A 17,725-nucleotide genomic window follows, 5' to 3' on the forward strand; every position below is an offset into this window, starting at 1 on the left:
TCCATACGTCTGATGAGCCACGTAGGCCATAAACAACATGAGATGGCTGAACAGTGGCTAACGTGTAAGAGAGAGTCAACATTTGTCAGGGCTCACTGTGCAAGCAGAGATAGGCACCCTATGAATTGTGAGTACACCTTGATTACACCTATTATGAGAGTGCTGTCACACCAAAACCATTTACACTGATAGGGTGACATGAGCAATATTGATCCATCCAGGATAGATGGCCCTGGAAAATATAAAACTGAAGTCCCTTCCTACAGCCAGGAAGCAAAGACTCAAGTGGTTCAAGATTCTGCCAGCATGCTGTCTGTGGCACTGCTCTACATTTTGGCCATGGTTTTCCCTACAGCTAATGCATTACCTTTATACTCAGATACAGCTTTGACACCACACGAAGGTAAGTTCAACAGGTTTCTTGACCAATTTGAAAGACAAGTCAGAGTTTTAATGTAACAGATGCAGAAAGGGGATTGCAGTTTATATAAATATATATAGACTGCAATACATTATATTTTCATACTGATACTATTACAGTGCTGGTCTGCTTACTGGCTGTCTTAGGAGTCTTTATGAACAGATTTTTTTTTTTTGTCAAATAAAAAAAATGGTATTAGAATTTGAATAAAATTTCTTATGCAATTCAATACTGTTTTGCTTACGTTATGTTTCCTATTGTGTCATCAAAAACTAGATAGAGCGTTCAGATTACAAAAGCACCACACGTTGTCAAGCGATCTCACATTCCTACATCTGGCCCAAGACCGAAGTTTGAGTTGACTTTTTAAATGAGATAAGATGAATCTAGGTGCTTGTCGAATTAATTTTAAAAGTTCAGAGCTTGTGGAGTTCAGCAAAAACGTCTCCAAATCAATCCATTATTCACACAGGTATGTTTAACAGTGGATGCTCAAAGTATACTTGGCAGGATATTTATTAGTGCCACTCTGTTAGCCAACTTTTGTATTTTTTCTATGAGACCTCCTTCAGAAACTGGTGACAGAAATAGAGGACGGACAGAACGATGACCTGATTGCACAAAGAGACGTCAAAACGATCCTTCCCGTCCTGCTTCACCAGGAAAGAGACAGAGACACTTGGTCTAAAGGTGGGAAAATGGGAATAACTGTACTAATTATGTATAATTAATGTGAATAAAAGTTTCAGTAGTTGTATAGATCACTTGTATTAGTTTTCACCTTTTGTGATTTAAATCTGGGTTCTGCTGCATGTTTCAGGAGTGAAAGAGAATCTCCAACAGGAGAAAATGAACAACATGGTAAGAACATTCTGATGTTGTCGTCGTCTCAAGTTGCTTTTCCTTTAAAGTCGTTTTCTGCTGATTGTCTGCCGTCAACGAAAATTGTCTCTCAGGTGGATGACTTAAAAGAAGTCGTCAGGAAATTAGCAGCAGCAGATAACCTGCGCTCTCAAGGCTTCCTTCGATCTGAGCAGAACTTACCCAAACCCAACAAGAGAGGTCAGACTTGGCTTTGTGAAATAGCTGCATGATTTGTTTGTATGTAGTTTTTCTAGCTCTTGATCAGAGGTGGAAAAAGTACTGAAAAATTGTAATTAAGTAAAAGTATCTTTACTTTGCTTAAATTCTACTCAAGTAAAAGTACCCATCTAAAAATCTACTGGAGTAAAAGTAAAAAAGTACTCAATTTAAAATGTACTTTGAGTAAAAGTTACTTAGTTACTTTCAATTATTTGATGTAAAAAAAGAAAGGACAAGTCATAAATCAAATTGTTTTTAATGAACTATTAGTCCACATAATAACCTTTCAGGCAGTATAATGTATAAAGCTTTGTTTGGACTACCCCATAAAACATTTTCAAGTACAAGTTGCATAACTTGTAAATTCTATCATCCATTTTTTTCTTTACTGACAAACGCCAGCTATTAAAGCCACTAAAGCAGACTTACTAAATGGCACATATAAAACGTAAACCAACCAAACTCAGTGTCCAGGACTCTCACGATTTAAAGACAGCTAAGCGATTCCTTAGTAACACTGTGCTCTTCCTTATATAGAAAATATAATTGACAAATTAACTGCATAATGTTTACAACCTGTCGAGAGGTAATGTGCAAACTATTTTGAGACCACCCCATAAAACATTTTTAAGCAAAGTGCCAAATTCTGAATTGTATGGTCCAACTCAAACGCCACAATAAAAAAAGAAAAGAAAACCAAAATCAATCAAAGTATCCAAGACAGTGAAAATCTCATCTCATCTCATTATCTGTAGCCGCTTTATCCTGTTCTACAGGGTCGCAGGCAAGCTGGAGCCTATCCCAGCTGACTACGGGCGAAAGGCGGGGTACACCCTGGACAAGTCGCCAGGTCATCACAGGGCTGACACATAGACACAGACAACCATTCACACTCACATTCACACCTATGCTGAATTTAGAGTCACCAGTTAACCTAACCTGCATGTCTTTGGACTGTGGGGGAAACCGGAGCACCCGGAGGAAACCCACGCGGACACGGGGAGAACATGCAAACTCCGCACAGAAAGGCCCTCGCCGGCCACGGGGCTCGAACCCGGACCTTCTTGCTGTGAGGCGACAGCGCTAACCACTACACCACCGTGCCGCCCGACAGTGAAAATGTTGAGCAATTCCTTATTAACAAACTGTGCTCTCTTTTTCTTTCTATAGCAAACATAAATTATATCAATTGTCTTAATTGAAAAATGAACACACTGACTGCTGATAAAAAAAATGAAATAAAGTGCCCTGCCCACTCTGCCCACTGAATACTAAAACATTAAACCGAAAAGCTCTTGTTGAGTTTCAGCAGGAGCTGATTCTCAAAGTTTGTTGCACTAATCCGTGCTCTCTTTGCGGTAAACAATAAACCAGCCGAGCTGAAAAGGCGCTCACAGGCAGCTGAGGCCGGAAGGCCCGTGTTGAGTTTCAGGGAAAGGTTTTTTTTTTTTTTTGGAAAGGAGTTAAGAAGGTCCATGCTCTCTGAAACACAGGCAAGGTAGCCCTGATAAAACAAATTTGTAAACGTGTGATTCATTTCATTTAGGTTACTTCACTTGAAACGTTAGTGATCAGTATGGATGCTAGGCAGCCAAAAGAATTGATAATGAAGGCACATTTTACTCAACAGTGGAAGGTTTTAACCCAACAATAAATATAACATTTGGGATACACAGGTAAATGCACATATCTACTTACGACCACATGCTTCCGCAGATTTGATGTGGAAGTTTTGTAGACTGATAGCTCTGTACGGCGGGGCAGGCACATTTTGCAATGCATTATTATGTTATTGCCTCGTTTGCGTTTGAATGCAAAGTACTGGCTGAGATACGGCCAAGGATTTCCCTCGCTGTCCGGCGCATCTGTTCCACGGGAATTCTCTTCTTGGCAATCCTCAACCTCCTCCATGACCTCCTCTATCTCTTGCTCGGCTACCTCGGCACCAGCCATCATCCAACGATACATGTAGGCTAATATGGATATTCCGCGCGCACGCCTGCGCCAGTTTCCTTTCAGTTTAGGCCAATTGGGTTTTTTTCCCTGCATTTAATTTTTTTACTCAGTAACGGGCGGTTTTCGAATGTAGCGAAGTAAAATACTTGGTTCGAAATGTACTTGAGTAAAAGTAAAATTACCCATTTCAAAAACTACTTAAATTACAAATTACACAAAAATCTACTTAATTACAGTAATGTGAGTAAATGTAATTCATTACTTTCCACCTCTGCGTCTTGATGAACACTAAAGCACAATCAGGCTATTATGGTTCTAGGCTTCTGGGCTACAAAAATGTACAAAATGAAAGCATGTTTATAACGAACGGTCTTATGCAATGAGACTGGAGAATGGAAAGTAATCATTGTTTACTTATTCTGCATTCCAAATAGCTTGCTATTTCACAATGTCATAGAATGTGCTCACAGTTTTACACTGAAGTCAGATATTATTCACTTACGGGAAGCCATGGCCAAAATAGTTGGAGAAACAGCTTTGGGACCAAAAGGTTGCTGGTTTGATTCCCTGAACCAGCAGGACTGGCTCAAGTGCCTTTGAGGCGCAAGGTGCCTAACCCCCAATTGCTCTGGCAAGAGTGGTGGTGTGTCAGACCTTGTGTCTGATTAGCCAGAGGAAAACTGATAATGTGATTATCACTTTGGGCAAGAACCCAGCCATAACTAATAACTAACTAAATTCAGTTTGAGAAACCTGAATCTTTTCCTTTAAGACTGTATGTAATCATATTTATATTCAGGACCACCTTTAGCTTTCTACTGTTTGGCTATATCTCATCTCATTATCTCTAGCTGCTTTATCCTGTTCTACAGGGTCGCAGGCAAGCTGGAGCCTATCCCAGCTGACTACGAGCGAAAGGCGGGGTACACCCTGGACAAGTCACCAGGTCATCACAGGGCTGACACATAGACACAGACAATCATTCACACTCTCATTCACACCTACAGTCAATTTAGAGTCACCAGTTAACCTAACCTGCATGTCTTTGGACTGTGGGGGAAACCGGAGCACCCGGAGGAAACCCACGCGGACACGGGGAGAACATCCAAACTCCGCACAGAAAGGCCCTCGCCGGTCACGGGGCTCGAACCCGGACCTTCTTGCTGTGAGGCGACAGTGCTAACCACTACACCACCGTGCCACCCTGTTTGGCTATATAGTACAGACAATTTTCAGTAATTTATCTTCTTTTTAATAAACATGGTATCATACTTTGTAACGATTATCATAATCATATAAAAAGACGTTTCAAGTTAAGCAGTGGGATTTGCATCTACAGTATACCTTTGCGTGTGACTTTGTTTGTATGGAAACTTAGGAATATGTTCTGCTTGATGTCTACCTTGTTTGAAAAACCTTGTCGAGTATTTCAGTTTGTGTTTTCATTTTTAGAAGCAGTATAGCATGATGTTAATAATGTAACTTTTTTTTTATCGCAATATATCATCAAAGCAACGTATTGCCGCACTGCTAGAAATAACCGAACAATGAAGCTCTTTGTCATTGTCTGTCCCTGACAGCCTGTTTCTGGAAATACTGTGTAACAAACTAGGAGTCCTGAGGGAATGATGGAGGAACAGACACCAAAAAGGTCACGTTTGTCTTCTTCCTTAGACATCAATCCAGCAGCCCTAGCTCTTTAACAATGTGTTTATCAATGGAACTACAGCGCATTGACTACGTAGAACATGGATGTATTTTTAAACAAAATGAATACAGCTAATGACTGTAAAACATAGCTATATATCGAGAAGTGGAGCTTTTATGAGGCCAACACTGTGTTATGTTATGTTATGAGCATTTTGTCCAGCAAATTTGAATCACCTCAGTATTTTTCAATCAGCAATACATCTTCATTCCAAGATCTGCATGTTCATAAACACACGAAAGAACAAACAAATGTGCACAATGTTATGTATTAAATGATCTTTATTCTTAATTAAATTGTGAAATGAAATGCATTCGAACGTTTCCTTCAGTAACGGTACGATCTTTGATCTGAATGTAACCTTTTCTGTAATACAGTTACCCCTTGTGGATGAATGCAGAATACCTGAATTATGTACATATAACATGAAAAATCAGTTTATGATGTTGATTCAGAGATATGTTTGCCAATAGGCTTTGTTATGGTATAGTGCTTTAACTGACCTTTATCTTACTTTGCAATATTATAACAGCATGATACACGTATGCATAATACTATGTATATACCTAAAATGGACGTGTTGGGATCGAATAGTAAAAAAGATTCCTCGTGTTTCTTTTGTATGATTAACAGATGTAGCTTTCTAAAGCTTGTCAAATTTTGAAGGGCTTTACGGTACATAACAACAACCAGAACAACAACTAAAAACCAAAACAAAAGTGTAAAAAAAAAACATTTAGAAGAATGTTTGTGTAAAATACATATATACACTATGGACACTGCAAATCATATTTGATGTGCATTAAATTGCACATCTGGCCTGTTTAACAGGCTGCATAAGGGGTTATGCAGAGGCGATCCAGAATGATAAAATAATGATTCAGGGATTCCTATTTGAAAATATAACATGCCAATATGACAAATGAAGATAGAGAATTATTCATCTGAATCTCTAGTGTTTTAGGTTTACGGGCTAAATGACTGGTAAAACCATTAAATGGCACAGTTTTACAATTCAAAACATGAACAAACATTTCGATATTATACCAAACTCACAGAATGCAGTCATTTAAACTGAATCTAACACTTTTTTTTTTTTAAAGCTATTTACAAAATTTAGGCTGAATGTCCTCGTTCCTGTATAGAGTTGATGGAAATGTTCTAGCTGGAGGTTTATGTCCTCTTGTTAGCAACACTCAGATAGGCTTTCTCAATCTCAATGCTCGCTGGACAAGTCTGGCTGAACTCCTCTCTCGCGGATGCATTCTGTAAGTAGCGATGTACGCCAGTGAAATGAGCCGGGATCTCAAAGTTACAGTACTTCTTGGCAGCAACCTTTCAATACACAGACAACGAGACATAAGATGACTTTTGGTTTACTGCACATTGTTAAAAACATATACCCGGACCGGGCACTCAATATTGGTCAGAAATATTAAGTGAGCTATCGGAGCTATCAGGCACAGCAAAAATGTCGATTCCATGGTAGATTTATAACATTTCAAGAACACAATGCATTTATTCTTTCAATTCAACCTGTCTGTCTCACCTTGATCACATGTAATTTGGGCAGCAAGTTGCAGTCTGCCAGTGTCAGGCGGTTGCCATCGAGGTACTTCCTCTTGGAGACAGAAATGTCTTCTGTAGAGTTGTGGTCGATCTCCTCGGGCAGCGGTGTGTTTAAATAAATATCAAGGCGTTTGAACTCCCTTAGCAAAGCCTGCTCTTGTACTGTGTGGACAAAGAATAAACAAGTGTATATTATTACCTCGCCGGCGACGGAGTCCACCAGAGGGTGAGGTATTGTTTTCAGTGTGGTTTCTTTGTTTTGTTTTTTTTAGTTAGCAACATTACAGGAAAACGGCTAGACCAATCTTCATGAAACTTTCAGGATAGATGGGCATTGGTCTCAAATAGAACCTCCAACATTTTGAGCATCATCTGGTCAAGGTCACCAAAAAGTTCAAAATCTTTTTTTTCCCACTATATCTTCCTTCATATTCATCATATTTACTTCAAACCAATTCCAAAATGTTCATCTTTCAATTCTGCTTCCAATGATATGCTACATGATGGGGTATCTCTCATAGCTTTCTTAGTGGTTGGGAGTCAAATGTCGGGGGGGTTCATTGCTAAAATTTGCATATTTTCCATTATAACTCAAAAACAGTTAAATATAGAGAGATGTTCATCATTATCAACATATAGAAAGTCATATATGGGCTTTCATTTGGCACCATGACCCTTGTTTGTTTGTGTCTGTTAACAATCTAGCGTCTAGATGGTTGCACCAATTGACTTCAAATTTTCAGGGTAGGTGGGCAATGGTCCATAGATTACCTGATTAAATTTTGGGTGTAATCAGGTCAAGTGAAGGTCAAGGTCACCGGAAAGGTCACCCTTTCGGTCAAGATGGCATATTTTCCATTATAACTCAAACGGTTGCCGATAGACAAATGTTTACGATTATGAGCATATACAACTCCCATATGGCCTTTCATTTGGCACCATGATCTTTGACCTTGAGTGACCTTGAAAGGTCAAAAACAAGGTAATGGATTTTCAGAGGGCTGTAACTTGAAAACGGTTGATGGTATCCACTTTATAGGAAGTCATATGTGGGCTTTCATTTGGCACCATGACCTTTGACCTTGAATGACTTTGAAATGTCAATGGATTTTCATAGGACTATAAACCTGACAGTTGATGATTGAGAAACATTACTATTATCAACACATAGGTATAAAATAAGTGCTGCCGGGCGAGGTTTGTTTTGCCTGGCAACACTTGTTTGTACTTCTAGAGTACTTTTTATACTCTATCCACTGGATTAGGAACACCTGTACACCTGCACGTTCATGCAATTATCCAGTCAGCCAATCATGTGGCAGTAGTAAAATGCATAAATTCATGCAGATACAAATGAAGAGTTTCAGTTTACGTTCACATCAACAGTAGCGGCAAGTTCATCTAAATTGGACGGTTGAAGATTGGAGAAAGGGCCTCCTGTAACGTCACATTCCTGTTCTTGGCTGACAGGACTGAAATCCAATGAGGGCTTCGGCTGTTGGAGTCCATCCACCTCAAGGTTCAACAAGGTTGTGAGTTCTGAGATGCTGCTTTGCTGAGCAAAGTTTTCAAAAGTGGTTAATTGATTAGTACCATAGTCTTTCTGGCCTCTCAAGCCAGTCTGAACATTCTCCTCTGATCTTTCTATTATCTCTGCATTATCTATCCATATCTCTTCATGGAGATCTCTCCATTATCTCAACAAAGCATTTCCACCCACAGAACTTCTGCTCACGAGATTGTTTGATTTTTTTTTTTCTTACTGCTCACTGAATTGGACTTGCCCAAAGTCAGTTGGGATTGGCTCCAGTTCAGCCATGACCCTGATAGATAAGCGGTATAGATGATGGATGGATGGTTTTTTTTTGTTTGTTTGTTTGTTTGTTTTTCACACCATTCTGTGTAAACTCTACAGACTGTTGTGTGTGAAAATCCCAGGATATCAGCAGTATCTGAAATACTGAAACAAGCCTGTCTGGCATCCGCAACCATGCCACAGTCAGTCACTGAGATCACATCGTTTTCCCCATTCTGATGTGTGACATGAACATGAACTAAAGCTCTTGAACTGCATCTGCATGAATTTATTCATTGGATGTACAGGCATCTTAATAAAGTGGCCGGTCAGTGTAATTTCTGGAAAAAAGTCAGAATCAATCAACGTACAAAATACATGCATAGTCATCAACCCAGTATGATATTTACTATATTTAGATGTGTATAAACTACTAAACAATCATTGAAGTGCATTTTTTTTACATTGGCTAAATATCACTCACCTCTGTTGTTTGGACTGTTTTTGATGAAGGCAGAAAACTTGGCAAAAATGTCAGCACCCACATCAAATGACTCTTTATTCAGGGGACTAAGATGAGGGTATCTGAGGGTAGGGCAGGAGAGATTGAGTGAGATCTGTGTGTATGCGTGAACTATACCTCTGTGTATGTCCAGGTTAATCATGGGTTACATGGGGCTAAATTTTAAAAGGTTATACTAAATGAAATAATCCCATCGTTTTTTTAATACAATAATATGTTTGTTATTCATCAGCAAAGTCATTTAAAAGAGTCTTAACCCTGTGTCTGAAATCACTCCCTACTCACTATAGAGTGAACTATATAGTGAGGTTGCCATTTTGTAGTGCTGTCCGAATGTAAATGAGTGAGCATTATTACACCCTAGTGCACTCAAAGAATCCCACAATGCATCACGAAAAGCAGTGTACAACCGATGGTCACTAACCAAGCAATATATACCATCATGCATTGCGGTCGCACTGAAAGAAAAAAAATGGCAGATGACCGAGAGGAGCAACCAGTGCAGCAACGAAAGAATATATATAGTGGCAAAGATTGTTTGTTTGTTTGTCTTGAGCTAACATCGTCATTTCTCGACGGATTTTCACCAAATTTGGCAAGTAGGTCCGGAGATGACCTGGAATTTCGCATATATAAACAAAATTCATGTACAGGCCCCAGGGGGTCCCCAGTGGGCCCCTGGGTGGTGGATGTTTGGATTTTTGTTCGTCTTGGGTTAACATCACCATTTCTTGACGGATTTTCACCAAATTTGGCAAGTACGTCCGGAGATGACCCGGAATTTCACAGATATTAACAAAAATCATGCACAGACCCCAGGAGGTCCCCAGTGGGCCCCTGGGTGGTGGATGTTTGGATTTTTGTTTGTCTTGGGTTAACATCACAATTTCTCAATGGATCTTCACCAAATTTGACATGGAAGTCTGGGGGCAACCCAGAATTTTGCAAAACCCGGGCAACCTGCTCGTTATGTATAAATGTAAGTAAACTTCCGTTTGACTTGAGTATTTTTGAATTTTGTTTTACTGTTTTTAATGTAGTAAACATCACACCATTATGGCAGAAAGCACGGCTACACTGCAAAAAATTGAAAACTGAATTTGAGGAGAAAATTACTTAATACGAGTGAAATTATCTTGCTGCATGGACAGATGTTTTTACTTGATAAGACATCTTAGAATAAGTCGGTTGCAATCTAGAAGTAGGTTTAATAATCTCAGAATTGGTGTCTCCTATTCTTCTAATAGGAAATGCTAGATCATTTCAACTATTTTCAGGATATTTTCACTTGCTACCATTTTTTGCAGTGTAGCGATCTGGCACATTTTAATTGTGCGATGGTAATGATGTAAATAAAGGCGTGAAGGAGTAGTGTCCGAAAGTGTTTTTTCATGAGCTCACTATATAGTCTTCTATATACGGTAGTAATTTCCTATATAGTGAGTAGGGAGTAGTGAACAAGTGAGTGATTTCGGACACAGGATTAGATGTAAGAGTACAAACATGGAGGATTCGATGAAGTGTATGTTCGAAAATACCTGGGAGGGGCAAGCGTTGCCTCCAGAAACTCCTCAATCTTCATGAAGTCAGTCTTAAGAACACCGTTGTATAGGAGAAAAGGAGGGTTGGTCCCTGGAGCTAAGTCTTTCAGTTCCTCTGGCTTCCTGCACAGTAAAAATGTGTTGGTATGTGACCTACAGGGTGTGGATGAACTCATCAATCACATGGAGCACTTATTGGGTCTCATTTGTTTCTGAATCAGGCTTGCGATGATTAATCGCTCTTTCACCCGTCTTTGTTATTCATGAAGCAAAACACATGGATGTGGGAGAGGCTGGCTGTGACAGAAGTGAACAGAATGACTGAGTGAGTGAACTAATTTTATTTGCTTAATACAAACAGTAATAACAAAAGTAAGTTATCACAGGCATGACAGCTACTCAGAAATCCATATCCGGTGGGCCCTCCCAATGGGATTATTCCAAGAATGTAACAACTGATGAAGTTTCTGTGGCTAACGGTTAAGGGCAGCACTTACTTCCTCATATCGACTGTAGTAACTGTGAATTTGACTCCTTTTAGCCACAGCACCATGAAGAGACTCTGACAGAAAGGACAGTTCCCCACATTCTCTCCATCATGGCCAGCCTGGAGAGACACAGGGCAAATCCGTGTTTAATGTCGTAGCCCGGACACACGGGGTCCTCATATTCATCCACTAAAATTAAAAATAACATTAAATGAAAACCTGGTCTAGCTTTGCTCCTCTGTGCAGAGGAGCAGAAAATGGAGTTGGGTTCCTACAGGATACTTATAAACAGGATAAATCACCATTTTTCCTCCTAATTCATTATTCTTCACCCGTCCAGTGTGTTCTGGGTTAGGTCCCTTTCCTAGGGTTTCTTGCCTAAGCAAGTACATCCGGCTAGCTACTCCTCTGCTGCGCTGCTTTTGGTCACGGACAATTTAGAGCCACCAATTAGCCTAGCTGCATATATTTGGACTGTGGGGGGAAAACCTGAGCACCCAGAGGAAACCCACGCAGACACGGGCAGAACACGCAAACTCCACACAGAAAGGCCCTCGTCGGCCGTGAGGTTAGAACCTGGAACCTTCTTGCTGTGAGGCAACAGTGCTAACCACTACACCGCCCCTAAATTGTTATTGTATCTTAAACCGCAGTCGATTGTCCAGCCGTTACTTTAAAAAGGACCTCAAAAACAGGAAGATAAAAAGTGGTGGCTGTGTTTGAGCACTCGGGCTTTTTCTAGGACGTAATCCAAAGAAAGGAGTCCACTTTAGTCCAGTCGAAGCAAAGCACACTTGCTCCAAAAGCAGCAAAATCAACAAACCTGTAATTCAAGAATGTTGTGATGTTTAGTAGAAATAATGTCTTGTGCCATATTTCAATTGAACAATCCTTTGGAATCCTTCTGGTCATCATGTTTATTGCCAAAGGTTTCAATATAGTAGGCAAGTTAATAGGAGGGGCGGCACGGTGGTGTAGTGGTTAGCGCTGTCGCCTCACAGCAAGAAGGTCCAGGTTCGAGCCCCGTGGCCGGCGAGGGCCTTTCTGTGTGGAGTTTGCATGTTCTCCCCGTGTCCGCGTGGGTTTCCTCCGGGTGCTCCGGTTTCCCCCACAGTCCAAAGACATGCAGGTTAGGTTAACTGGTGACTCTAAATTGACCGTAGGTGTGAATGTGAGTGTGAATGGTTGTCTGTGTCTATGTGTCAGCCCTGTGATGACCTGGCGACTTGTCCAGGGTGTACCCCGCCTTTCGCCTGTAGTCAGCTGGGATAGGCTCCAGCTTGCCTGCGACCCTGTAGAAGGATAAAGTAGCTAGAGATAATGAGATGAGATGAAGTTAATAGGAGGATTAGAATGTGTGTGTGTGTGTGTGTGTGTGTGTGTGTGTTTATATACTACTGAGGACCAAATGTCCCCACAAGGATAGTAAAATATGACAATTTCAACCTTGTGGAGGCATTTGGATGGTCCTTATAAAGAAACTGCTGTTGTGGTGGTGGTGTTTAAAAAAAAAAAAAAAAGCCAAAGAGTTTCCTTTTCATTACTGAGGTTAGGGTTAGATTGAGGTGCAGGTACAGCATTAATTAAATGCAATAATAATAATTACATCAATGGAAGGTCCTCACAGAGACAGTGAAACAAACGTGTGTGTGTATGTGTGTGTGTGTGTGGGCCTCAGGAAGGGGTCTGGGATTTCCAGCGCTTTCCTGTGTGTGTTAGATGATAAGATGCCAACCCCCCCTCATCTCTTGAGGTGTGTATGTTGTGATAAAGAGCAGCGTTTAAGACCACAGTTACACACCAGGCGCTTTTATGCAACTCCAACAACCTAATGACAGGACAGTAAACTTCCAATTCAGAATGAACATAAAGGAGATCTTTGCTTCTTGAGACAAAGATCACTGATAAAGACAAGACAAATGCAAAACCGATGTAGTCTTACACTCTCAAAGTTGCAATGTTCTCCAGTTACATCAGCCAGTTTTCTTTGAATTTGTCTAAATTGTTCATGATATCAGCTTGAGATTGTCTGATAATAATGTACAGTCCTGTCAGTATATAAACAGGTCATATCCAGAACCCTTATGGTTTTTGTTTTTTAAAAGTTGACATCACTATTCACTTTGAATTAGAATGGAAAACAACTGATCCTGGCTGTATTTCTCTTTTGTAGGTAAAAGTTAGAAGTAAGTCTGTTTAATTTTGCTTGCTTTCCTAGAACTTAGTGGGTTCAAATATTCCATTCCTGTTCTAACCCTTGAAAATGTAAGAGATTCATAATAATTAATAATGAAAATAGAAAGCACCAACCTTTATGAAGAGCTCAATGCTTGGTTCTTTATCCTGTTGTAGTGCCATTATTTTCCACAATCTGGATGTTTGTTAGGCCAAAACTGTTCTGAAGTGATCCTACAAATTAGCTGTAACCAAGAGGGAAACGAAAAAAAGAAACAAAGAAGAAAAAAATAATCACCATGCATGTATATGCCAGTGTGCAGGAGTTAGTTGACTGTTAGCTGGCTGGTCAGGGATCTGCTCTTTCAACACTTTAAGTCAAAGGGGGAGGGAAAGTTGGATGGGTGTGGCAGCGACTTATATAACCTAGTGGCCAAGTAGATGCAGTGTTCAAAAATAGCTCACATTTCAGGACTCAGTACGTAGATCGTAATTAACAAAGCCAATGAGTATGGCGTTCCACTTGCATTCCATCCACTAAAGCCATCAACAGTTAACATGTGTGCTATTTCTAGTCCCTTCTGCTTCCTGTAACACTACTCTCAGTGCCTGTGAGTCCCAAAACAAAGCTTCCACTATGTCCATCCACAATGCCCTTCTCTCTTATTTAGTTTAATTAAAACCAATGGAAAAAGAAATACAATTTTCACTGTAGTGGGATGTACGAAGAGAATCTAAATGTAGTTTCAAAACATGCTGATTTGTGTTAAAAAGCCAATGCGTTTAAATTCACAACACTCTGGTGTACTGTATGTGTAGTTGAATCAGGATTCATATATATATATATTCACTACCGTTCAAAAGTTTGGGGTCACTTTGAAATGTCCTTATTTTTGAAAGAAAAGCACTGTTCTTTTCAATGAAGATCACTTTAAACTAATCAGAAATCCACTCTATACATTGCTAATGTGGTAAATGACTATTCTAGCTGCAAATGTCTGGTTTTTGGTGCAATATCTCCATAGGTGTATAGAGGCCCATTTCCAGCAACTCTCACTCCAGTGTTCTAATGGTACAATGTGTTTGCTCATTGCCTCAGAAGGCTAATGGATGATTAGAAAACCCTTGTACAATCATGTTAGCGCAGCTGAAAACAGTTTAGCTCTTTGGAGAAGCTATAAAACTGACCTTCCTTTGAGCAGATTGAGGCCCTGTCCACACGGCAACGGATTCAGGTGAATCTGATAAAATTGTTTATCGTTTCGGCCTGGCGTCCACATGGCACCGGCGTTTTGGGTGCCCCAAAACGAAATCTTTTGAGAACGGGTTCCAGAGTGGAAAGATCTGGCAACGGAGCCATTGCGAAGTTGTCTGGATGTGTAGAACGGATTTGTTTACAATGACGTCACAACCACATGTGCTTCACGCCGGGTAGAAGTGTAAGGAACTCGATGCGAGTTGTCAATAAATCCTATAACTTGGTTCATGAAACGCGCTTACAAAATATTTTCACTGTGAATATTTATTGTGTAATGGTGCAAAGTGAGAGAGAGAGAGTGAGAGGATAGCCCTTAGGGCAGAGGCAATCCCGCCAGCAAAAATAGGGATAAAAAAGGAGCGATCTCACCTCTTCAGATGTTGGTTTAAGTCCTACAATGCAGTCCTCAAAAAGGGCGTAGAAGAACAAATTAATCCATCAACGTGTAGCATTCAATTTATTCCGGACCATTAAAGACGCCGCCTTCCGCATAGAATCATACGTCATCCTCGCCGCCATATTGGATGGGGCAAAGCGGAGAATAAAGATGCCTCATTCATGTGCTGCGTTTAACTGTACCAACAGGTTTGCCGTCCAAACAAGATCACATGGGATTACCTTTCACAGGTGAGACTGGAAAAATACCTTTCATTGTATTTGGTCATTATAACGTAATTTTACGAACAGATTTTTCTGACTTTGTGGCTAATATGAAGTCTCGTGCATAATAGTTTATGCGCATGCGTCCTTACTTCTATTATTCTGGTGTCTCCGATGGGACCATCTTACAGCGCACCTAGAGGTGTGGCATGTGTATTGCATCGTTTTCAGCAAGCGTTGCGTTGCCATATGTACCTGATATTTTACTGATCCGTTGCCCATGTGGACGCGATATTTTTTATTTTTTAAATCTCGTTGCCGTTGTCGTGTGGATGTAGCCTGAGTTTCTGGAGCATCACATTTGTGGGGTCGATTAAATGCTCAAAATGGCCAGAAAAATGTCTTGACTATATTTTCTATTCATTTTACAACTTATGGTGGTAAATAAAAGTGTGACTTTTCATGGAAAACACAAAATTGTCTGGGTAACCCCAATCTTTTGAACGGTAGTGTATATATAATTTTTTTTTAACAAGTTTGTGCTAGTTTTCTACACCTTCCAGAAACTTCTTTGAAATGCCTTGGAAGAGAGCAGGCTCTGATTTCTGCCATGAGTCATGCAGAGGGTGATGGTGATGGGAGTGGGTGTTGTGCATGTGAGTGTGTGATCAGTGTTAAGAAACTGTTGTTCATTGAAGCTCATCTAGATATATTTAGGGGAAGTATTGAGTCATTGATGAGGTCTCAGGTTCATGATTCAACACTTATTTCAAATGTTTGTTGACCGTTAGCATGGATACCATGCAAACTGTTTGGACTCAGATACGTGAGCCATCCTGAAGAGAAAGAAATTATATTTGCCTACGTTCAAAGTGGCTTTAAATTGTTACCAAGCTCCATGAGCAAAAGGCAAACATGCCCGGAAGCTTTGTGAACTAAAAATGGATAGTGAGCAGTTTCTTTTCTGCTTTATAGACGGGGATTTGTTGCATCATTATGGGGGATTTCACAACTGTTTCAGCAACAGTCCCAGTGGGACTGCAACAACCAAATATCTTTGAAGAGATAAAGTACCAGACGCGAGAATACACACAGTGCCCAACAGAAAGTAGTAAAGTTCTGTTTTCTCAGAATATTCATCAGAAAGGGGGAGAGGGGATTTCCAGTATGAAATGTAAGACTGAAAAACAACCCCTTAGAATGGAAATTACTAACAAATCCTGGAAATGAAACAAGGCCACACTCAAGCCAGCAGGAAGCAGGATAGGGCAGAGTTTACTCTTGGCTCAGTGCATCCCCTACCTCCACTCTTGTACTACTCTGTTAGTATTAGATCTGTGTAGATGTTAAATCCACGTCCTTTAACGGTAGAAATCAAAGCATGCTACTTTCATGAAATGGAAAGACCTACAAAGACATTTCCATGGAGATTCTGATGTCACATTCGAAGGAATGGAATACCGGATCCTCCTTTTCCCTTGTGTCAGCATACTCGGGATTCGACAAACAAGGCAGAGGTCAGAGATGTGAGCGGGAGTACGGCTTTTTCTTCACACTACTCTCCTTCGTGTTGAGGGAGAGAGAGTATCATTATGGACTCTGTGCTGATAAAGCAATATACACTGTGTGCCTCCTACAACTCCTCTGTGCTACCCAACACTGATAACACCTAGGATTTTACAAGACCTGAGTCACTACTCATGTTTACTGCATGCTGTTGCTGAAAAATAAATAAATAAATAAATAATAAACAAGTGTTGCCAGGCAAAACAAACCTCATTCGGCAGCACTTATTTTATACCTATATGTTGATAATGGTAATGTTTCTCAATCATCAGTGGTCAGGTTATAGTCCTAAGAAAATCCATGACCTTCAGTTTGACCTTTCAGGGTCACTCAAGGTCAAAGGCCATGGTGCCAAATGAAAGCCCATATGGCACTTCCTATAAGTGGATAATGGTAAACATCTGTCTACCATCAACCGTTTTCAAGTTACAGCCTTCTGAAAATCCGTGACCTTGAGTTTGACCTTTCAAGGTCACTCAAGATCAAAGATCATGATGTCAAATGAAACACCATATGGAAGTTCCTATATGCTCATAATAGTAAACATCTGTCTATCGGCAACCGTTTTTTTTAGTTATAATGGAAAATGTTATTTTGACCGATGACCTTGACCCCCCTGACCTTTAACCCCAAACTGCTATGGAGACTGTCCAAGCTACCCCATCATGCAGCATATGGTTGGAAGCAGAATTGAAAGATGGACGTTTTGGTTTTGGTTTGACGTCAAAATGATGAATTTGAAGAAAGTTATTGCAAAAAAAAACATTTGAAGTCAATGCATGCAACCGTCTGGATGCTAGATTGTTAATAGACAGACACACAAACAAAAAGCGCACTGATTACAATACCTCACCCCGCTGACTCCATCGTGGGTGATCTAATAAAAAAAAGTTTCTTTGACCCAGTAACAATATAAGTTACATCTTCAGACTGTCAACCTGCTCCACGTCATTAAAATGACACACACTCCAAAGTGTGCCAGCCACAGCCATCAGCTGTTTCACAGTGCCTGTGAAAAGAGGCCTGTTTTTCTCTTGGTACA

The 17,725-nt window shown here is 40.2% G+C and overlaps 2 protein-coding genes across 2 annotated transcripts; one reads left to right on the forward strand and one right to left on the reverse strand.

Moving 5' to 3' along the window:
• The first annotated feature begins 306 nt into the window (after nucleotides 1-306).
• On the forward strand, nucleotides 307-5,174 carry urp1 (urotensin-related peptide 1). Its single transcript, XM_060926915.1, has 5 exons — nucleotides 307-403; nucleotides 983-1,111; nucleotides 1,242-1,282; nucleotides 1,378-1,483; nucleotides 5,041-5,174. The coding sequence occupies exons 1-5, from the start codon at nucleotides 307-309 to the stop codon at nucleotides 5,070-5,072; spliced, it is 405 nt and encodes a 134-aa protein (XP_060782898.1). The 3' UTR covers nucleotides 5,073-5,174.
• A 257-nt stretch (nucleotides 5,175-5,431) lies between these two features.
• clic2 (chloride intracellular channel 2) lies at nucleotides 5,432-13,623 on the reverse strand. The gene is made up of 6 exons (XM_060927698.1): nucleotides 13,395-13,623; nucleotides 11,094-11,203; nucleotides 10,594-10,719; nucleotides 9,017-9,117; nucleotides 6,718-6,899; nucleotides 5,432-6,503 (listed from the first exon to the last, which is right to left on the reverse strand). Exons 1-6 carry the CDS (start codon nucleotides 13,440-13,442, stop codon nucleotides 6,342-6,344), a joined length of 729 nt encoding a protein of 242 aa, XP_060783681.1. The 5' UTR covers nucleotides 13,443-13,623; the 3' UTR covers nucleotides 5,432-6,341.
• Nucleotides 13,624-17,725: the final 4,102 nt, after the last annotated feature.

Source organism: Neoarius graeffei, chromosome 8, assembly GCF_027579695.1.
Source record: "Neoarius graeffei isolate fNeoGra1 chromosome 8, fNeoGra1.pri, whole genome shotgun sequence".
In the NCBI taxonomy this organism is placed as follows: domain Eukaryota; kingdom Metazoa; phylum Chordata; class Actinopteri; order Siluriformes; family Ariidae; genus Neoarius; species Neoarius graeffei.